The following is a 23,249-nucleotide window of genomic DNA, read 5'->3' as shown; positions in this document are numbered from 1 at the left end:
CCTTGAGCTTCTCAAAAACCACAACTGGAACTCGCCACATTTTACTCTACCGACAGCCTGCTATTTGATCCGCACACTTTGAAACCAAGTATAAAAAATTCAATCCTTGAGGTGCCTGGGTGGCTCAGTGGGTTAAAGCCTCTGCCTTCAGCTCAGGTCATGATCCCAGGGTTCTGGGATCGAGCCCCACATCGGGCTCTCTGCTCAGCGGGGAGCCTGCTTCCTCCTCTCTCTCTCTGCCTGCCTCTCTGCCTACTTGTGATCTCTGTCTGTCAACTAAATAAATAAATAATCTTTTAAAAAAAAAATCCAATCCTTTGCAAGATCCAGAACCAGTGAGACGCTGTGAGACACCTCCTTACCAGAAAGGACCTCAATAATAGGGACTTCTGCAGAAACAGAAACTGAGGGACATGGTAAGCACAGGCACGTCAGTCTCCCGGACACTGCTTTAGTAATGAAATGAAAATAACCCGAAGTTTTCAGACTTTATTAACTTTGCAACTGGACCACACCTCAAAATCAGAGGGATGAGGGAAAGAAGCAAATCAGGTCTAACCACTAAGACTGAGACTAATATTGAGTGGGGTTTAATTTTATTTTTTTAAGATTGTATTCTTGGGCGCCTGGGTGGCTCAGTGGGTTAAGCCGCTGCCTTCTGCTCAGATCATGATCTCAGGGTCCTGGGATCGAGTCCCGCATCGGGCTCTCTGCTCAGCAGGGAGCCTGCTTCCTCCTCTCTCTCTCTCTGCCTGCCTCTCTACCTGCTTGTGATCTCTCTCTGTCAAATAAATAAATAAAATCTTTAAAAAAAAAAAAAAAAAGATTGTATTCTTTATTTGTCTCAGAGAGAGAGAGAGAGACCATAAGCAGGGGGAGCAGCAGAGGGAGAATAAGGCTCCCAGCTGAGCAGGGAGCCTGAGGCAGGACTCGATCCCAGGACCCCAGGATCATGACCTGAGCTGAAGGCAGACACTTAACCGACTGAGCCACCCCGGCATCCTGGGGTTTACCTTTAATTCTGAAACTTATCATGCCACCAACTGCATTTCCTAAGCAGTCCTCACCTTCAGCTTTGTTGTCAAACTGTTTCTAGACTATTTGCTTGCCCTGTTTAAGAGCATAACCCTCACACCTTCTCTTCCAAAGACAGTTCACACGGGAACAAAACCACAACCTTAAAGTAAGCAAGTGACATGGAGGAAGAAGTTGACTTTCCCACTTGTGACTGACCGTGGCAAAATTTCACAGCCATGCCTCCTTTAGTAAACATAAAAACCCCACTCTCTTTTCATTGTACTGGGAGTGTCAAAATTAAACATATTGATGAAAAGTGTCACAGCAATGTTATTTTTCAAAGAAAAATATTTATAGTAACCTTGAAATATACATAGTTTTTCCTCATCACACAATTTTTTTAAAGATTTTATTTATTTATTTGACAGAAATCACAAGTAGGCAGAGAGAGAGAGAGGAGGAAGCAGGCTCCCCACTGAGCAGAGAGCCCGATGCGGGGCTCGATCCCAGGACCCTGAGATCATAATCTGAGCCGAAGGCAGAGGCTTTAACCCACTGAGCCACCCAGGCGCCCCCACACGATGTTTTTAAAGGCTGTTGGGGATGTTTGCTCACCGCAAGAACAATGACAATCACTTCATCATCCAAGTGTCCTGCTTGTTCTCAGACTCCCCAGCGAAGGAGAAACCCGGCCCAGCAGATGTATGTAAATGAGAGAAACAAGCTCTCACCTGGAAAAGTTGTTTTAATACGAAGAAGGCAATCACCACAGTAAATCTGTAAAGCCCGGCGGACTACCTGAATCAGATCCCTTTCCAGAATTCCTCTTAGTCGTCTTCTCAAGAACATCAGTGAGAAAAGGTCTCCCCTCAAAAGCTAACGAGTGGGGCGCCTGGGTGGCTCAGTGGGTTAAGCCGCTGCCTTCGGCTCAGGTCATGATCTCAGGGTCCTGGGATTGAGTCCCGCATCAGGCTCTCTGCTCAGCGGGGAGCCTGCTTCCCTCTCTCTCTCTCTCTGCCTGCCTCTCCATCTACTTGTGATTTCTCTCTGTCAAATAAATAAATAAAATCTTTAAAAAAAAAAAAAAAAAAAAAAGCTAACGAGTGTGACTTACTAACCAAGAGTACGTTACCCGGATTCACCAGCAGACAGACTGAAAGGAATCAGACTTTTCGAAAACCACCTGCAAGAAGCCTGGAGGGTGTCCTCAAATTTTAAAAAAAATTAAAAGGCAACAGACACCTGGGTGGCTCCGTCGGTTGAGCATCTGACTCTTGATTGTGGGTTGGGTCGTGATCTCGGGGTCGTGGGATGCTGCCTCCCATTGGGCTCTTTCTCTCCTTCTGCCCCTCCCCTTGATCACTCACTCACGCTTTCTTAAATAGATAAAAATTTAAATGTATTATTAAATTATTAATAATTGTTATACATAATATGTAAACATGTATTATAATAACAAAACATTAATAACTATAATAAATAATTGTGAGTCATTATTAATTTATTAAATACAATTTAAATAAATAAGATTTTAAAAATAAATAAATAAAATAAAGAAATAAAAAGATGGCTTTATGTTTTAAAATCAGCTATAAATGTTGGGTCTTTATCCCTTGAAGTTTCCACCTCTGTGTATTAGAGGGTCCATTTTTTTCTACCGAATATGCACGGCTCCAACTGAAAACTATTCCAAAGTGCAAAGAAGTTGGTCTTTTCCCCTGGAGATCCCCAAATAAAACTACTATGTCTCTGGACTCACGAATCCGGTGAGCACATTTCCCTCGGACAGCCCAGGGCCAAGCACAGACCCTGGGATCAGCATTCAAGGGTTTTCAATGCAAGGTACAGCATCTGGTGCTTAGCCCATGCACTTGGAGGCGAATAAGGCCCTGACCCGCGGGTTAAGGTCTTGTAGGTTCTGAGGACTTCTGGAGGCCACTGTTTCCTAATTCAGCCCCCCAAATAGGGTTTTTCTTTGGATTCAGTTCACCGCCTTGTAAGAATGTTGACCCTCTTTCCAAGCTCTAGTGGTAGTCTCCTACCTTGAAAAGGACAGACTTCATTTCTTCTCTCATGACAGTAGGGATCCATGGGACCCAGAACAGGTGAACATGATTTCAATGACCAGAGCGGACACCAAGAACCATGTTGGATCAATGGCTACACTGGAAATTCAGTAGCTTCCCCTGGGCCATCATCAGTTCCGCGGGTTCCACACTTGCCCTCAGACTGGCCAACGACATCGTCTGCAATTCCTCCTCCCCTTCCTCGCCAACGAAGCTGGAACTGATGTAAACATCTAGTTTTCATGAGACTATCTTTAATGGGGACTTTTTTTTTCCCTTTTCAACGAAGGGGTGATTTAAAATAAAACGTTCACGGTCTTGGTGGATTTCTGGTTATCTTCCCCACTTCCGTCCCACCTCTTGCGTAGACGTCAATGCTCCAGAGGAAAAAAAATGTTTGCCATTTCTTTAAAAACACTTTTTTGTCATAACTAAGGCTAAATAACATCATTACTCAGCATTTAAAAATATATACACTATTTGGGGCACCGGAGTGGCTCAGTCGGTTAAGCACCTGACTCTCGATTTCGGCTCAGGACATGATCTCAGTTTCCTGAGCTCAAGCCCCATGTCAGGCTACACGCTCAGGGGGAGTCTACTTCTCTCTCTCTCTCTCTCTGCTCCCCTCACCCCTGCTCACATGCTCACACACAAGAGCACGCATTTTTTCTCTCTCTAAAATAAAGTAGATATTTATAAATATATATATGCAATATACACCTTCTTCTTTACAATATACATTTATGAATCCAAATGTGACTTATAACTCATGCAATTATTTATGATCTTCTGAACACACCCAGGAATTCTGAAGACTGGCCAGGCCTACAAAGGGAAGGAGATATTGACCTTACACCCTGGAGGCTGAGGCTACTCGGGGCCCCCTTCATGTGTGCACACCTTCTGATCATTTCATGTCTCCTAATAAATATGAAAGTATCAAATCACTCTTTGAACACTCTTTTTAGGATAAGCACATTCGACTTGTCTGGCTCTGACATCTTCCTCTGTCCTCCTAAAAAACAGAAACTGGTCAGCACTGCTTTCCTCTTTTGTAAGGTTCCCCACTGTTACTCCTGCCTCAGGGGTGACCCAACATGGCAGCTCTCAGTGACACAGAGACCAATGAAAAAGGCCGTGTGTTGACCTCCCCAGCACGCCTGTCACTTGGCTGCATGTTAACAATAAAGTCCATTATTTCCTGTAAAATTATGATCTCATTCACACCCCTTCCTCCCAGCTATGAGAAAAAGAACCTTTTTCCCTTTGCTTGACAACAAAAATATGCCGTGATCACAGTCTTCTCTCTTGCTCGTCAAGATGCTAACCAGACCAGTTTCTCTGGGGCTTTGGCTAATCATCCAATTTATTTATTTTCTTTCTTAGTTGAAATACAATGAACATACTACCTAACTTATTTTTTTTTAATCTATGGTTCCGGTTGTATCTTCTAAGGCACCGTTAAAATACAAACAAATTTAATATGTACTGTTAACTGTAATCACCATTAGACTGATGTATATTGTAGTATCTTGCTAATATTATGCCTCATTTGGACATCATTCCATTTTTCTCACTTATGCACCCTCCGAATGGACTTTTAAAAAGAAGCAGCATATAACACCCTCCCCCAAAAATGGGAGATGCTTTAAATGAAGTGTTTTATTCAATACTATCTTTGTTAAGGGCTTATACTCAAAAGTAACATCACTTCTCACTGAAGAAAATCTGGAAAATGGAGGGAAAAAATGAAATCACCCTTATTTAGGTAATCACCATTACCTAAACTCAACCATTATTAATATTCACTAATTAATATTCAGTGTATTTTTTTACACGAGTGGAATTTGCAAAGGGTCCTAAATGCCAGCCATAGGCTGGCCACAGAACCCGCCTTGCATGTTAGAAATACAGGCTCCTGGTTGTCTGGCTGGGAATCCTGATCCATCAGATCTGGGATTAAGCCACAGAGTATTTATTCATTTATTAATTCATTTAGTTATTTAAAGTTCCACAATGCACAGTGAACTTCGTGAATCACCAGTTTGAAGCACACATTTTGGGTCCCATCACTTAATATGGCTGAGCAAGATTATCCAATCTCTCAAGGCTCAGTTCCCTCATCCATAAAATGGGTGCATCCAAGACCATGTATAAAAATTCAATAAGAATAGGTACTTGGCACTGTGCCCAAAACATACTCATCATTCAGCATCTGTTATCTACTGTTATTCTTTCTCATTTTTTCCCACGCACCTGGTTTGAGATATTCGTTCTGACTTATATTGCTATGAAACACCACACACACTTGCACGTGTGTGGCATAGACATTTCCCCGTGGTTCCATTACCATCAGAGACCTGAGAACAGTTATCTAATAGTCACACAGTACACAGAAATACAATTTACTGTCTACTCATGATATTTAGGTTACTTACAATCTTTCTTTTCTTTTTTTTTTTTAAGATTTTATTTATTTAAAGAGAGAGAGAGAGAGCACGCACACTGACAGCAGGGTGGGAGGGGTGGGGGGAGACGGGGCAGAGACCCTAAGATCATGACCTGAGCCAAAATCAAGAGTAGGATGTTCAACCAACTGAGCCACCCAGAAGTTGTATGATGAAGGCACCTGGGTTGCTCAGTTGGTTAAGCGCCTGCCCTTGGCTCAGGTCATGGTCCCGGGTCCTGGGATTGAGTCCTGTGTCAGGGTCCCTGCTGAATAGAAAGTCTGCTTCTCCCTCTCCCTCTGTCCTCCCTCTACTCATGCTCTCTCTCTCTCTTAATCTCTCTCAAATAAATAAATAAAGTCCTTTTAAAAAAATGTATAATGAATAGTGTCCTACACACAGCTCTCTGTAGTTTGGATCCCTACCTTAGACACAGTCCTCAAGAGAGAACTACCATATCAAACTACATGAATATTTAGATGGCTTTTCCATACATACTGAGACAAGATGCTCTCCAAAAAGAATTTTTTTCAATTTACAATACCACTGGCAATATATTAAGGTTATCAAACTCATCTTGCCTATACCAGGCCTGTGTCCTTTTTATCCCCAATGTTGAAATCTATAAAAGGATAAATCAAGATACATTACGTTTTTAAAAATTTACTTGAGCGAACAATTCCAACTGGACACTACCGAAACCAAAAAGGGGTTGGAAGTCTCCCTGGGGGAACAGAAGTATTTATAGAGAAGACACAGAAGCAAAGCAAGGAAATTACTTAATTGGCTATAATTTAAATTTTTGTCTTACTTGGGAAAATTTTCAGCTGTTATGATAGTTGTTCTTAAGTTCCATTTTCTCAGAGTCAATAAAGTCTAGTTGACTCTGGGTTTAATCTGTTTACATAGGCTACCAAAGGCATATAGGCTTTCTAATGGCCTCCTCGTTCAACTATTTTGTTAAATGGGACTTTAGAAATAGCCCCTAGCAGCCGGTTAGCATTAACTATACCTATAAGTATACTTATGTTATACTTCTAAATCCACATTACATAGAGGATTGGACTAGGACATTAGAAATTTACCGTCTCCATCCTCAAAGAAGTTACAACCTAATGCGAAAGACACATTCACAGGGATGTGCTAATAGAAGCAAGTAGAACTCTCCTGCCGATTCTTTTAAACTATGTGATTATAAAAATGGTGATCATGTCAACTTTTGTGACTTGAGAAGACAGTATCTTAATTGAAATGCCTGAATAATCTTTTTGGCGTGAGCACAAACTTGGCACAATGACCCACCTTCTTAGGAAATTAAATATGTTAGCTATATTACAGAGGACTTCATTCACTCATTTGAGTGCCCAGGCTTAAATCCGCGGGTTTAAGTACCCAGGGTCAGGGCTTAGAGAAAAGGACCCACATTCTCTCCGCACAATTGCATGTACTGTAAATCCGTCTCCTTGAAAGTAGAAGCAGTTTCTGAGTGGGTCATGCTCTTCACCCTCACACTGGCTAACACAGATTCACACTGTAACAGAGGAGGCAAATTTCCAGTCACTGAAATCGTGCGAACTCACCAATTCACATCGAACGGGTCTTTAGAACAGTCTTCAGTTCACATTGTGTTAGCGTGTAAATGATCCCTCCCCCTTCTACTAATAAATTTCCAGAAATTTTATAGGAGGGGGGGAATAATTGAAAGCTTTGCTTATTTCAGCAAAGCTTCCTTTTTTTTCAGACCTGAAGTCATTTAAAAAGTGTAGACACATTAAAAAGCACGATGCACAATGGGATTTTATCAACTACTCATCAGTTTCAGCCCATACACATTTAAAATATAGTTTATTCAAATTATATGTAAATTAGCAAATGTAAATTACATTCGCTTTTACACTTTCAGTACAAGTGTAGCTACATACAGCTGGACTTTGAAGAATCCAGGCTTTCTTACTTCCGGCCACTTTAGGAGGAGCGGTCACCTACTTTGAAACAAAAGAAACTGGTATTATTTATTTTAAGAAAACAAAGACATTTGGGGTGCCTGGGTGGCACAGTCAGTTAAGCATCTGCCCTCTGCACAGGTCATGATCTCAGGGTCCTGGGATCGAACCCCACATTGGGCTCCCTGTTCAGCAGGAAACCTGCTTCTCCTCTCTCTGCCTCTCCTCCTGCTTGTGCTCTCTTACTCTCAAGCAAATAAATAAAATCTTAAAAAAAAAAAAAAAAAAAAAAAAAAAGAAAAGAAAAGAAAAGAAAGGCATTTGGGAGTTTTCTGAGTCTTATTTCTTCCCTAGTGCCAAAGAGATATATAAATGCTCATTTTTAAAAGAAAGAAGGGTGGAAAATCATAAGATTAAGTCTTTTCTTCACAGGAAACCTTTTATCATTAGTCACAAAGACTGAATTAACACCACCAGCAATTTCCATCTGACTGTGTCTTTGTGGGCTTCTACAGGCTGAAGACTTGCTTCCGCGACAAGTTTCTAGTCTCTTTCTTGTCTTTATTTATTCATTGATTCGGCATAAGTAGCTTCACACAGAAATCAATCTCTTCCGCAGGGAAAATCATGGAGGATTTACAACAGCAGAGGAGAGTGACAACCACCAAAACTGTCCCCCAAGAGAACAGCAGGATGCTCCACACGCAGGGCCCGGCTTGAAGACCCGGTGCTGGCTGGAACATCTGGAAATCTCTCGGCAGAGACGCCGGAGAGCTCTGCCTGCTCTGCGAGCCCACTGAACTCAGAACAACGCCAACACCACTCACTTTTCTGCCTTTGAATACTGAATCCAAGATACTTGCACAGTGGGAACAAAAAAAATAATAAAATAAAATATCTAGTTTCCAAATGACACTGAGGTAGCCTCTTTAGAACAAACAGGTGCCACTTTCCGTGCTCCCCCTCCTGCCTCCCTGCTCTGAGGCCTGGTCCAGCGGGAGCCTGGTCAACTTCCTCTGGTCCCAGTCAACACCGCCAGAGCCTGGGAAGAGAACACTCTACCCACTTGCATCTACATGGGCTCCTTTCCGGAAATTCAAGGTACCAGCTGTGACTTCCTTTCTCTCTGTGACGGTGGAGAATTTGGGACTCACTAATCTGTAGAATAATCAGGTTTGCAAACCGTCACCATAGTTACAAGGTCCAAAAGCAAACACCAAAGAAGGGACTGAATTCTTCCTTTGAGAGACTAGCGAGGGAGCCCTCAAGAGTCACCATGCCCTGCTCCAGCACAAAGCAAATGATTTCTAAAAAGCTGACACTGTAGGGCCTTCCAGATAAACATAGAAGTTCCAAACAAGAACAAACGTATCAGTTACTACAATACGGTTAAGGGCTCAATATACCTAAAAGACAAATACTCTTCACCTTGAGCTAAAATTCAAACTCTAACTCTATCTTGCTTACAAAACATACACCAAAGCAGAAGGATACAGAAGATGAAAATGCTGGGCATGGAGCTTGCATTAAAACAAAAAAATTCACAAGAGGACTTGGGGCGCCTGGGAGGCTCACTCAGTTGTGTCAGACTCTTGGTTTCAGCTGAGGTCAAGATCTCAGGGTTCTGAGATTGAGCCCCACATCGGGTTCCGCGTTCAGCGTGGAGTCTGCTTGAGATTCTCTCTCTCTTTCTCCTTTTGCCCCTCCCCTCTCCCCACAGTGCACACTCATGCGTGCGTGCTCTCTCTCGATCTCTGTCTCTAAGAAACAATGAAAACCAAAAGATTAAAAAGAAAAAAGAGGCAGTGATATACCCACCAAAACAGAGATGGCACCATGAATCCTGGAAAAAGATTTCAAGGTAAAAAGGATGAGAGAGCACTATGTGTTAAGTGTATATTTACATGTAATATAAATGTACATACACTTACATGTATATGTGCAAATATATAATTATATATATATTTATATGTCTATAAAAGGCAAAAAGTTAACAGTAAACATATGTGTTGGCCATCCCCTGACCCTGAATCTTAAATATCAAGAATAGAGTCCTGTTATTAAGACTCTGCTTCACCTTTTTCCTGGGATATTGTCTCATGGTTTAAGGACATTTCGCAAATCGTAATCCAAGTGAGACGACTTTGTTTAACATTCAATTATAAAAGAAATAAAACTCTCAATGATAAGGAATGAAGCCAAAACCTGCATCCAACAGAAATGACAACCAATTTTGCCATATGACTCCACTCGTATGAAGTTCGAAACAGGAATGAACACATACTTGGTGAACTTACAAATGACAATCAAGGGAAGGAGTGACAGAAATTTCAGGATAATTATTATCTCTTGCAGAGAGAGAAAAGGACACCGTGGGAGAAAAGTGCAAAGATGCTACAGCCGTTCATGCAACATGTTATTCTTAAATTGGAACATGGTTGCACATACTTTGTTTTAATCTTATTACATATGTATGTGCATACATATGTATGTGTTTTGTATGTAGAAATTTTTTTTTATATATACCAGTTCATATTTGGCAACGTTTATAAGCTAGATGTATTTATTAGTTGGGGTCACTGGGCCAATGTTGTACGGATATATTCTAATAGGATATATTCTAATAACCATACCCAGATCTGGAGCAGACTCTTTCATTAAGCTCACAACACTCTGTCGTTCAGCACCTGTCATACTTCAGAGTTAAATGGGGATGAGACAGAAATTCCTATCCTGAATCTTTCAAGTCTTTGATAGTGGTCTTAGTTCCTGTGAGCCTCATCTCCAAAGGCAAAAAAGATTTTATGACTGTTTTACTGGAAGTGGAGAGACCCGGAGCTGCCACAAGGCTCTCTGCATCAGAACGGTCCTTACTTACTCCAGAGTCAGGAAGCTAACCTGGAGATTCTCCCAGTGGCTGAGGACATCAGTTCCAACTCCACATCCATGAACTAGGAAATAATTGCAGGGTGATCTGGCATTCTGCGAAGGTAGACTTGGTTATGAACTCCATTGATTCCCTGACAAAGCCCAAGTTCAATCAATTAAAATAGTCTGATTTAAAAAAAAAAAAAGGAAGAAAGAAATGACAGCCAGCTTTTTAAAAAGTTGACAGCTCAGACTCTGGAATCGGATTACTGGGTTGAATTTGAAATTGCTTGTTCATGCAAGGTTACTCTCTGAACCTCAGTTTTCTCTTCTGTGAAACAGAAATAATGTTAGCACTACCTCTATAAGGATTAAATGAGACAATGTATCAAAGTGTTTGGAACAATTCCTGACCCTGATACCAACTCTGAAGCACAGCCAGTCAATATTTAATAAAATGAAGGAGCATCTAGCATAAAGATTGTGTTCTAGAATGTTCCTTCAGCATAAGAGGAAATGTTAAAGATACAGGAAAGAGTAGAAGATGTTAGTGTAACCCTCACTGCCTGGGAGCATTCAGAGACATGGTTTCTGAAGTACTGATTTCTTTCCTCTACATTAGCGCTTCCCCGTTACTAACTAAAAGCCTCTTTCTTATTTTGAAACAAATTAATAACCAGATTCTGATGAAAGGAAAGTGATCAACCCAGGCAAATGTGCAGGTCATAAAGTCTCCTGTAACAACCAATCGATCATCTCTCCAGAGATTCCGTACTAACTCCAAAGTCAGCAGGCTTTCCAAGTCTCTCCACGCTGGGCCTGACCAAACGAGAAGGGAACCATGGGGAAAGATGGGCCATCAGAACCGAGGGTGTGAGAGGGCATTTTGGAGGGAGCCGGTTTGAGGATCTGGGGGAATATGGGGAATTTGAGACCCCAGCATACATCATCAATGAGATGAAGAGTTGGGATTTCTTTCCAGAAGGATAGCCGTGCTCATGGAGCTGTATCAATGTTTTCTGCCTCAGGAAGAGTCTAGAAGTGTCCGGCTGGTTGACCAGAGGCAGAGATTTGAGGGAAAAGGCCAAGGTGTGTTGTTCAGTCTGGACAGTCTTCTTCACACAGCAGGGGGAAAGCCCTCTACCACAGGCCCCCACATTTCAACCCATGATCCTCCCCCAGGCCCGCATGAGACTGACACAGAGAGAAAGCACAGAGCTCAGTCCCCACCCATGCTCTCCGACGGGGACAAGAAAACTTCCAAGAGGAGGACCTGATTCGCGGCAGAACTGTCCAGTGGGAACCCAACCTGCACCTCGCCTACACCAGACGGTCTTCAATGCTTCCTTGTGACCCCCATGCCCTGGCTTCCCCCTGGCACTCCGTGTGTGTCAGCCATGGACCCGTGGCCTCCTGCACACTCCCAGCCTCCCCCTCGCACGCACGCTCCAACCCACGCTGCTGGGGTGCGGCTCCTCCCGGCTCTATCTGCCTCCCTAGGGCCACTGCCAAGCAAGCAAAAGGAGGAAAAAACTGAGCTGGAAGGCTAGTGGGTCTGTGACTTTAGGAATAAAGGACAGTTGCCCCCAAGCTGAAGTCAAAGAGGGAAGGAACTGAGAATTGGCACGGAAGTGGCTGCAAACACGGACGGCATTCTGGGGTGGGCATGCAGACCGCTTCCGCTGACGGGGCTTGGAACCGCACAACCCATCCCCCAAGTAGGACATAGCCTCAATGGGCAAGAGCCAAAGGGTGAGGAATATTTGTAGATAAATAAAATTTTGTCTTGAGAATCCTATCAACCCTCCAAGGGGTTCAGGATGTAGACCATTCTCCCCCTCATGAAGGAGTCAGAAAACTGTCTAGGACTCATGAAGGTCACTTTCAGGGGTGGCACAGTGGTGATGGGGGCAGGGGGCGGGGAAAGGGAGCCTGGAATTTCTGAAGATCAAGCCCCTTAGAAGAGGAGGCACTGAGTTCTATTATCTTGTAAATGGATTCCTAAGGGGAACTTGAGTTTCCAGAAAAATCTGGGGGAGAGCAAACTACTCAGAAAGGAAGAGAAGGAATCAATCTACCGCAGCAAAGGTGTGAAAGGGGAAAAGGCCCATACCCTGGAGGGAAAGTTGGGGGGTGGGGGGTATCTGACACTGCTTTGGAGGAAGTGTGGCAGCCACAGAAGGAGAATGCTAAGAGACAGCAGCTTTCCCCGAGAAGGACCAGAGCAGAAGCCTGCAGCCATCCTTGCGGCCAGTGTCCCCTCAGCGCCCCGGGCTGACTGCGAGGACACAGGCTGCAGCGATCTCAGGTGGTAAGAAGATGAACTCCCCGCGGACTGCACTGCGCCCCCTGAAGATATTAGTAAGCCCTTAGGGACCCCCAGGGCCCTAGATTCTTGAGACGACGGTTATTTTGAACAGATCAGTTCGTAAGCAGCAAAAGTATTTTAGGGGCTTCGCAAGACACTGAAAAAATACAGGAATTTATTGTGTTTCCTCGTGTCTTAGGAGTGAAACTGACAGCACGGAGGTAGGCTTTCATACTGTTAACATCATAAGAACGCCTTAAGACCCGGTCTGTTCCACACGGTGTCCACAGCCCTGGGGACCTTCTCTGCCCTCCTAAACAGGCTTACCTTCATCTTTGCCCCAAAAAGACTCTGATGGATCCTCTTTATCGAGGTCACTTATCAAATTCTTCAAGCTGCCTCTAGTTCTATTCCTTGATAATGTCCTAATTTGCTGTTCTCCATCAAGAGAGATTGACTGTGGGGCACCTGGGTGACTCAGTTAGGCATCCGACTCCTGATTTCAGCTAAGGTCATGATCCCGGGGTCCTGGAACCGAGCCCCACATTGGGTTCCTTGCTCAGTCAGGAGCCTGCTTCTCTCTCTCTCTCTGCTGCTCCCCCTGCTTGTGTGCTCTCTCTCCCCAACAAATAAATAAAATCTTAAACAAAAAGAAAGTAAAAAAAACAAGCCTATGATTATATTTATAGCTATAATACAGAATGAAAGGTGTCAAAAACTTGTATTAGGGATGCATGAACTGAGCAGAATAACGACTCAGGTACATCTGCAAACTTTAAAGGGACTATGGTAAAGTCATCCACGCCATCCACATCAAACCCCATGCACATCAGTGTATGAGATCCTTTAAGCAGGATGAAACCTTTAAAGTTATTTGCAGCAAGTAGTTTGTTTTACCCCAAAGCACTGGAGTGCTTATACTCTGAGACAAGAGAACACGGACACCTTTCGGTTTTACACTCCTTTAAAAAGAACTTGGGGATAACTGACAAATTTACCTCTTAATGCAAGAGGGAGAGAAACACGTGCTCCGGGTAAAATTCACAAACGCCTGCCAAGCCTCCTGGTTGTCACAGCAAGCCCGTGAGTCCCAGAAGTTCATTCTCAAAGCTTTATTACAATGAAACTGACACGCCTTTGCTGAAAATATCTTTGAGCCAGAGTGAGGTAATTCATAAGAATATTTTTTGTGACCAGCCAGAAATAAAATTTGAAATGCACCATCTTTCGCTGTTTTAGAGTTCATCCTAAGATTTTTCACATGAGAGGTAAGGTTCTCTAAGAGTGAGGCCCGTGTCTGAAGCTCTTCTGGATATTTTCTGGATTTTCTTCAGAAGCCCTACCGGTGCTCTATGCTCACTGGATGCTCAACGCCTTGTCAGCTCGGAAGAAAATCGCAGGCCTCCAGGCCCTCTGGCCTCATCTCCTGGGCCGCCTTCCACTTCCGTTCTGCTGCTGGTTCAGCCAGTCGCCGCTCCTTCCTTTCCTCCAGCAGGTCAAGCTGATTCCCATGTGCTCTCCCGTTGTCCGCAGACCCATCATCACTCAAGTGCTCCACGAAGGAGCGGTTATTACAGAACAGTCGCTCTGCACACTGGTGGGGAAGGGCGCTAGCTTCACCGCAGAAAGCGAAGAAGTCGCTCTCCTTTGCCTAAGCACCTTTGGCAACCGCACAAAGTAATGAACCTACCCGTTTGGCCCAAAGGAAGCTCAAACATGACGGTCTCGGGCAACACCCTCGACCCCGACACTGGTTTCTCCTTTCCGCTGTGTCGTGATAAGGAGGACGCAGCCCCTTCCAGCCAAGCCGGCTGCCACTGGGCCACCAGCCCCCTGAATTGTTGGGAGGGTGCGTGTCTGTCTTGGAAGGAAATTTTGGTCACGACAACCTCACCAAAGGGAAAGGAAGAAAAAGAAGAAAGAAAAGTAAGAAAGGTAGGTAGGAAGGAAGAGAAAGAAAGAAAAGAAGAGAAAGCAAGATAAGACAAAACCCACCGTCTGGCCCCAGATCCCAGCTCTTTCTCTTACTAACTAGGTATCCTTGAAGCAGTGCTTGTTTTTTCTGTCCCTCAGTTGCTTCGTTTGTAAAACGGGGGAAATAGTGATACCTAAATGGGATGGCTGTCTTAAAGATCCCGTGCTATCTTTAATATGCGATCTTTAATACGCTAATATTTCAGATGCTAAGTGAAGTGAGACAGAGAAAGCAAAATACTGTATGATTTCACTTATATGCGGAATCTGAACAAGACAAATTTACAAACCAGCAAAAAGCAGCAACAGCCCCATGAACACGGAGAACAAACTGATGGTGGCCGGAGAGGAGGGGGCGGGGGAAGGGCTAAATGGGTGGAGGGGGATGGGGGGCGCAGGCTTCCAGGTAGGGAACGGATGTGGGATGAGAGGCACCGCGTACGGAATATGGTCAATGGCGACAGGACAGTGTTGTACGGGCACAGATACGAGCTGCGTCTGTGATGAGCACGACAAAGCGCACAGACTTGTCAAATCACTATGTCGTACTCCTGAAACTCCTGTAACGCTGCGTGTCAGCTATATTTCCAGTTTAAAAAAAAAAAATGAGTGAATAAAAATAAAGTACTTAGACAATGATAAATGACGGATAAACACTGACTACTAACCTATTTCTCCTCCTTGGTCTTTATTCTAGCACCTGCCTCAATTTTACCGCACTTGAGGCTCTGTGAAATTCTTCTATCTTTGTTGAATTTTTGAAATGTCTGCTGCCCCACTAGAAGGGATCTTCCAGAAGTACAAGGGCTGTGTCCGACCTGTTGTCTACTTCCGTTCCCAGAACAGATCCTAGAAGTGGTAGGTGTTGCAGTTGCTGGATGAATCAGTCGCTCTCTTTCAAAAAGCTTCGTAACACTCATGAAGCAATCCCCACCATCTGTCTCTGAGTGTTATTTTCAATTTGAAGTTGACTTAAGTAAAATAAACCTCTGGGGGGGTATATACAAAGTTTTTTGGGAGAATACGTTTTTTGTTTGGTTTTGTTGTTGTTGTTGTTTGAAGGTTTTATTTATTTATTTTAGAGAGAGAACAAGAGTGGGGAGAAGCAGAGGGACAGGGAGATGCAGACTCCACACGGAGCCTGGAGCCAGATGTGAGGCTCGATCCCACAACCCTCTGAGATCACACCCTGAGCTGAATTTCAAGAGGTGGTCACTTAACCAAGGGAGCCACCCAGGTGCCCCTGCTGTTGTTTTTTAAATAAACTCATAACCCCAAGATCAAGAATCACATGCTCTATGAACTGAGCCAGTCAGGCACCCCCATGAGAATATATTTTTTTAAAAAACAAACAAAATAGAAAACTCTTCTGGGAACACCTGGGTGCCTCAGTCGACTAAGCATCTGACTCTGTTTGGACTCAGGTCATGATCTCAGAGTGGGGGGATTGAGCCCCGCAATGCTCCACACTCAGGACGGCGCCTGCTTGAGACTGTCTCCCTCCCTCTGCCTCTGCCCCTCCCTCTTATAAATAAATAAACACATATATGTGTGTGTATGTGTAAAAGACAAAACCCACACAATTCTGTCCTAAAATTCTACAACTTGGAGACACCACCATAAGAGAGCAACTTCTTTTGAGAAAACCAATAAACATACTGAATTAGAATAAAATCTTGATGTCCATAAGTTCTAAACAACTTTATAATATAAAACACAAGTTCTGATTTAAAGTCTAAAAAGCATACAGCATCTTTGGTGCCAAGCATTTGAATATCGAAGGATGAACTGGGGAAATAAAAGGAACCACTGGCAGGGACAGAGAACTGAGAAGTGAAGTCAGGAGACCCCACGGCATTGACCGCGGGGTCTGACTAAGGCTGGCAGGTGGGAAAACCTGAGCCCTCGGAGGAGGAGTACGTGAACTGCACACAAAGGTCCGTGAGTTAGGAGCTGGGACAGGAAGGCCCTCCAGACATAGCCCAGATAAATGGTATCTTCTTAAGGAACCAACCCTTGACCATGGGATGTACCTTAGAGAGTGACCGCCCTAATACAGCTCCCATCACCTCTCCCCACAACCGTGTCCACGAACTTAGCTGGGGTTCCTGTGTCTGACCCCCTTCCAGTCCCATCCCCCAATCCCACTGGCCCCAGAACTTTCCTTATACCAGCAAACAAATCATGTCACCCCTCTTCCCGCTCAAAAGCCACCAGTGGCTTCCACATGGATACACCTGGGCCTAGCCTCCTTTCGAGTTGTTGGATCACACCCTTCTCCCCAGCTGCCCGCACCAGCCAGTTTCCAAACAGGTCATGAGCTCCCCAACCTGGTAATTCTGCTCCTGCTCCTGCCTGCAGAGAAAAGCTGTGGTGTTCTGAATGAACCCCATGCACCCCCCATGCGCACGCGTTCTAGCTCAAGCCTCAGCTCTGGGAATCCTCCCTGCCAGCTCACAAGGCAGAAGAACCTGCTCCTCACTCCCTTAAAAGCCCTGCCCAGTTCTGTGAAATTTTTTCTGAAATTTTCTGAAATTTTACAGTTGGTGAGAACCACATGGTTTGGAGTTACGGGCCAAAGCCATTTGGAATTGCTTGCACCTTCCATCCTGCGGCAGACACCGAGGCTCCCACAGAGAATTCTTAGAGCAGATAAACTCTCTCCAACAACTCTGCATTTTACAGTCATTACTGAAGCGCCACTGGAATTCCAGTAGAAATTCTGAACCCCCAAATCAGCTCAAAAGAAAGTGACCACTTGGATCCCAGCAGACATCACTCCTGCTCCTTTATCTGATGCTCCTGTCTGGGGAGGCTTTTTCTTTGCACCCCATCAGGGTACTGAGTGTGTGCGTGTGGGGGGGGGGGGTTGAACAATGCAGGGGCTGCGCCCACCCCATCAGCTGGAGACGGCCCAGACTACCCAGCCAGATCGGGACAATGGTCAATCCACGACAGCAACTTGGAAACTTCCAAATTGCCAAAATATTTCTCTTTGGCTCATAGAAGAGATCCCCAATTCCTACAACTTTATAAATTCTGCTGAAATGAAAAAAAATATATATATATGAACTGATATTTACAAGTCAAATGCTATTGAAACAATGTCTGGGATTTCAAAAGGGCATTAGGTGGGCAAGGGAGGAGGCGAAATCAGACTGGCCAAGTCCTAATGTATTTCAAAGTTGGATGATGGGTACATGGGAATTCAATGTAAGATTTTTGAATTAGGCTACCTTTCTATGTTTGAGATTTTTGAAAATGAATAGGGAAAAAAATTAGAATGAAGTCAAGTTTAAAAGAAGACTATTAAATGCTGTCATCTAGACAGAGTATAAAAATAATTGCATATATCCCTGCTTCCTGGTGTGTTGCAGCCGAACATCAAGAGCAGATGAAGCCTCAGAGGCATTAACCTTGGCCCTCTACTAAGGCAGCTTAATTACAGGTAGTCCACTGTGGGTTTTGCTAAAGTAAAAAAAAAAAAAAAAAAAAAAAAAAAACCTAAACTAAACTAAAGCACCTTTTGAAATTTGGCATGGGTTACAAAACACTCAAGATGCAAGCCTTCCTGGTTTTTTTGTCTACTCAATTCAAAGGAAGCTTTGTAAAGATTTCTGCTATGCAAAAACAGACAAAATGCCACTAAATAAAAAATGCTATCGATTGGCGATAGGCATACAGGAATACACACGAACAGGTACAAGCTAATCAGTCAGAGGAAGCAGCGTAGCAAGAGTGGGCAACGAAAAAGGCGGTTTTACAGTGTTTTCGCGTTTGAACTTTTGACCTCCTCCCAAAACGTCACGAAAGAATTCCTAAACCGCGGTACTAGAAAGAACGCTTTCTTTCTTGAAGTCGTTGCATCAAACACTACTATGTTACCACGCACGTTGTTAACCACTGGGCCCAAGGTACAAAACTTGTACCTTATTCTAAAAGAAATGCAATCTGGATCAAGAACATAGGAGAGCAATTACAAAAGCAAACAGCAAGTCGGGCAACACTGGAAGCGCGCAGCGACTAAACCTTTAGGGCTCTCCCCCCCACACACACTCTTCTTTTGTTGAGGACCAGACTGTTGCCTGATTTCCTCATGTCCCTTCTTAAACCTTCAAACACACAAAACTAAAGAAAGACGTACCGGAGGCAAGACCTTGCAAACTAAATCCACAGTTCTGTCCGGCACAGAAAAGCCGGCGCCCGACACCCACGCGCCCCAGAGCCGCGCCGAGGGTCAGGGTGGTCGCCCGCGGAGAGGACGTCGAGGGACCGCGTGGGGGCCGCCGCGCACCTGAACTGCCCGCCGCCGCCTCCCGCGGCGGAGCCCGACGCTACCTGATGCGACCCGAATGCTCTCCGGACTTCCCTCGCGATCGCTCGCCTCCCCGGCCGGATCCCGGCAGCGCGCAGCAGGCAGCACGGCAGAGCCTCCCGCGCCGCCCCTACCTGGCCGGCCCCAGGCACCGCCCCGCTGGAGCGCGCCGCCCGCGCCGCCGGGAGGCTCCGGGGGAGGAGGGGGGTGTGGGGAAAGGTACGAGTCCCGGTTTTAGGTGCCAGGAAGTTCCCCAATCCCGCGCTCGCGGAGGCCCGCCGGCCCCTGCCCCGGCCGCGGCTCGGAGGCGGAGGGAGGCGCGGGGCGCCCCCGGGAGCCGGCCGTCCCCGTCGCGGGGCCCGACGCGGGCTCTGCGCGGGCTCCGGGCGGGACGGCGCGGGCGGCGGCCGGACTCACCGAGGCAGCGGATGTGGAAGCCCGAGGGCGGCCGCAGCGCCCGGCGCGTCCAGCCCTCGCGCAGCGCCTCCAGATGCTCCTCCTTGCCCTGGATCAACAGGACCTGCTCGTCGATCCAGCCCAGGAAGAAGGTCTCGGCCACCGCGGCCGTGACCTTCTTGTTCCAGAAGTGCTGCATGTTCTCGGCTTTGAAGTCGGCGAAGATCTCGTAGCCGATGTGGTGCCGGGCGAGCTGGCGGGGCTGGGCCGAGGGCGCGGGCTGGGCGGCCCCGGACCTCTCCCCCGTGGGCCCCTCGGCCGGGCCCAGGACGATGGCCAGAGAGTGAGGTGCGATCTGCAGAAACTTCTCCATCTCCCGAAGCAGCCGGCGCCCTCGCCGCGCGGCCCCCGCTCAGCGCCGCCGCCGCCTCCCGCCGCTCCCGGGAACAGCCGCTGGAACGTCGCTGCGCGACAGGCGGGGAGCGTTAGTGCCCCCACCCGCGCCGGGGCTGGCCGCGCCCCCCTCCCCAGCCCCGCGCCCCAGCCGCCCGGGACCCCCCGCGTAGCCCCGGGGTCGCCGCGCCGGGAAGGGGACCGTGCGCGGAGCCCGCTCAGGCCCCAGCCCTGGCGCGCGTTACCTGCAGCTCCCGGCCACCCTCCGGGCACCGCTCATTTTCCGGCGGCGGCACCCTGGCCTCCCTCGGCGCCCGGCGGGCCCGGCAGGGGGCGGAGACGCTGGAGGAGGAGGGCAGTCGCGCCGAGGCCCGGAGCCCTCTGGGCTGGACTTAACCGAACTCTCCAGGAGTCCGAAGTGGAAGGTGTTCGAGGTGGCCCGGAAGGCCAGAGGTGGGGGGTGCGTTTAGGTGGCAGGGCTCAGAGGAGACCTAGAGGCTCAGGGCGCGGGGGGGTAGAGGGGGGCGACGCACAGCGACACTTGGAAGGCAAAGATTCCCGAGCCGAGTGTCGCTCCTCCCCACGCTCCACCCCCCACCTCCCACCTCTTGCTGGAACAAGTGGATTAGCTAGTTGACTGGTTGATGGGCCCTGGGAAGTCGCTTTTTAAAAAACTTAGACAAACCACACAAACGTGTCATCAGTCCCTCCTCCCAAACTTGTGGCACTCTCCTGTCATATCTCCATCATGCACCGTGGGACTGCTACAGAAGACACCTAGTAATTCCCTGTGTTGTCTACACAACACTCCCTTGGTGAAGAGAACACAGATATTACCAGGAAAGGTAACCATCATGCTTTAAAAGGAAAACAAACAAACAAACAAACAAAAACCTTCGTTAAGGTTGCTTCTCTACAAAACTGTGTTTTGCTTATTTTTCATTGAGAAACACTATACATAGTTGTCATATATCTAAAGAGATGATTTAAAAAAAAATAAAAGAAAGACTATCAAGAGGAGCATAAGGGTTAATGCTCCATGTGAATGATTTTTCCAGAACAAAGAATGTTTCCTAGAATACACAAAGGAATAGTATATTCAGAAAGCTAACTCTAGAAAGATTGCTTGAAGCTTTCAAACAACGGGCTTTCCAGCTTCTGCTCTCTAGGCTCAAAGGTCTTAGAGCTATGTTTTAGTCAAGAGTAAGACTCAAGCCTGCCCTCTCCTTGCATCTTCAGGGAAAGCCCCTTTTCCCAAATGCAGGCCTTAGGAGTTCACTGGAAGATGTCTGGACCAGCCCTGTGGGCATACCCTTCCCACATGAGGCTCCCAGGGTCCCTATCTTCCTTGGGCAGTAATCTCCCTTGATGATAGAGCAAAATTCATTCAGTGCTCCTGGAATGCAAGGGTCTTTAATCCTCATAACAGCCCTGTAAGTTAGATATTACCATCCCCATTCTATGGAAGAGGAAACTAAGCAAAAAGAATGTAAGTAAATGGGACACTTGGGTGGCTCAGTCAGTTAAGCGTCTGCCTGCGGCTCACGTCATGATCTGGTCCTGAGATGGAGTCCCTCAGTCCTGCACCAGGCTCGTTGCTCAGTCGGGAGCCTGCTTCTCCCTTTACCTCTGCCTGTCGCTCCCCATCCTTGTGCATGCACGCTCTTTCTCTCTGACAAATAAATAAAATCTAAAAAAAAAAAAAAAAAAGAATGCAATTCGTCTAGGTTTTCCAGTCATAACATAGTAGAACTGCAGTCTAAACCTAGACAGTTTGTCTCCAAGGCTCAACCCCTGCGCTTTTATATCTGTTCCATTTAGCCAACCAACCACTGGCAGATAAAATTTTCAAAAAAGTCCTTCAGCAGTGCTTCTTGAATAAATGATATTTTACATCTGTAGTAGGTATCTATTGTGGTATAATAAATCACCCCAAAATGTAGCAGCTTAAAACAACAAGCATTCATTATCTGACACTTTCTGTGAGGTGGGAATCCGGGCATGGTCCAACCAGATGCCTCCAGTTCAAAGTCTCTCTACAGTTGCCGGCAAACAAGGCTGTAGTCTCATCTGAAGGCTCGCTTGGTGTGCATGCTCTGTCAAGTTCACTCGCATTGTAATTGGCAAGATTCAGTTCCTTGAGTGTGGTTGGACTGAGGGTCTTAGTTCCTCCCTCTCTAGAGACTTACTCTTTTCCTAACAATATGAACGTCTATATAAGGCATCTCACAACATGCTAGATGCCTCCCCTCAGATCACCTAATTTGGAAATCACAATCCAATCCTGGAGATGACCTCCCATCACCTCCGTTGCATTCTGTTTGCTAGAAGTGACTCACTCAAACAAATCCCAACTCCAAGGGAGAGGATTACACAAAGATATGAGGACCAGGATGTAGGAATCGTCTTAGAGGCTGTCTACCAATGAAAAGGTTTCATTTTTACGAGGTTTGCAATAGTGTGACAAATTAAAGGCGCAACTTCTAATATAAATGCTCTCACATACAGCTAGGAAGCTCTTCATACATGTGCACATACGCACACAAAACACTACTGATCCTCTGAACAACTAGGGTCACATGAGAGTCTAATACTATCAGAACTCAATGACATTAATCTGAGGAGCTATCTAATCCATTCTTACCACTATCCTCACCTGCATGATCAGCCCCATTAGCATTATTAGGGGCATTTATGATTACATTACACTGTGATGTGCTAAGAACTTTTTATGTATGTGATATTATTATTATTTTTTTATAGGATAAACACAATGGCAATAATATCTTTGAGATAAGTAGCCCAACACGTTTTCATTTTCAATAACCCTGTGTTCCCAGATATGCATGAGCTCGATTGCTTGTGCTCCACGTCAGTTCACCAAAATCTGTCTTCTTTCTTTCTTTTCTTCCTCTATCTTCCTCTCTCTTTGCTCCCCTCCCCAGCCCCAATTGAAGGTGCAAACGTTGCTCAGCAAGGAACTATTTCCTTTCCTAGATTCAGTTTTCGTGACCTTTATGTTGACCCAAATAGCATGAAGATTTCATGGTTATTTTCCAAGGAAGGGTGTTCAACATTTATCAAATGCCTCATTCTTACAAAATTCAATGTGGAGGGGTGCCTGGGTGGCTCAGTGGGTTAAGCCGCTGCCTTCGGCTCAGGTCATGATCTCAGGGTCGTGGGATCAAGCCCCACATTGGGCTCTCTGCTCAGCGGGGAGCCTGCTTCTCCCTCTCTCTCTCTGCCTGCCTCTCTGCCTACTTGTGATCTCTGTCAAATGAATAAAATCTTTTTAAAAAAAAATTCAATGTGGAGAAACAATTATTATTTCAATTTTCCCATTGAGAAAACTGCAGTTCACAGACGTTAAATAATTTGCCTAAGGTGAAACTAATAGTTGATCAATCCAAAATTTCAACCAGACCTATGACTCCAAAATCCATGCTTGTTCAGCGTTCACTGCAGCCTCCAAGGGAACTAAGAATCCACCAGACAGACCTGATGTTACATCATTCAGAAGAA

At 45.7% G+C, this 23,249-nt stretch overlaps 1 protein-coding gene across 5 annotated transcripts in view; it reads right to left on the bottom strand.

The window, feature by feature from the left end:
- STOX2 (storkhead box 2) overlaps window positions 1-20,615 on the bottom strand; it is a 210,246-nt gene extending 189,631 nt beyond the window's left edge. For 2 of the 5 annotated variants that reach the window (XM_059384451.1, XM_059384452.1), the window contains exon 1: window positions 19,356-20,615. In XM_059384451.1, the coding sequence (XP_059240434.1) occupies window positions 19,356-19,707 (352 nt within the window). In that variant the 5' untranslated portion in view covers window positions 19,708-20,615. Of the gene's footprint in view, window positions 1-18,917; window positions 19,057-19,355 lie in introns of those variants that run through there. The other 3 variants (XM_059384448.1, XM_059384447.1, XM_059384455.1) reach the window with 3 other exon arrangements.
- Between the last annotated feature and the right edge of the window lie 2,634 nt (window positions 20,616-23,249).

Source organism: Mustela nigripes, chromosome 18, assembly GCF_022355385.1.
Source record: "Mustela nigripes isolate SB6536 chromosome 18, MUSNIG.SB6536, whole genome shotgun sequence".
NCBI lineage: Eukaryota > Metazoa > Chordata > Mammalia > Carnivora > Mustelidae > Mustela > Mustela nigripes.
Note: the sequence above shows the minus strand (reverse complement) of the source record. Positions and strands in the feature narration are given on the sequence as shown.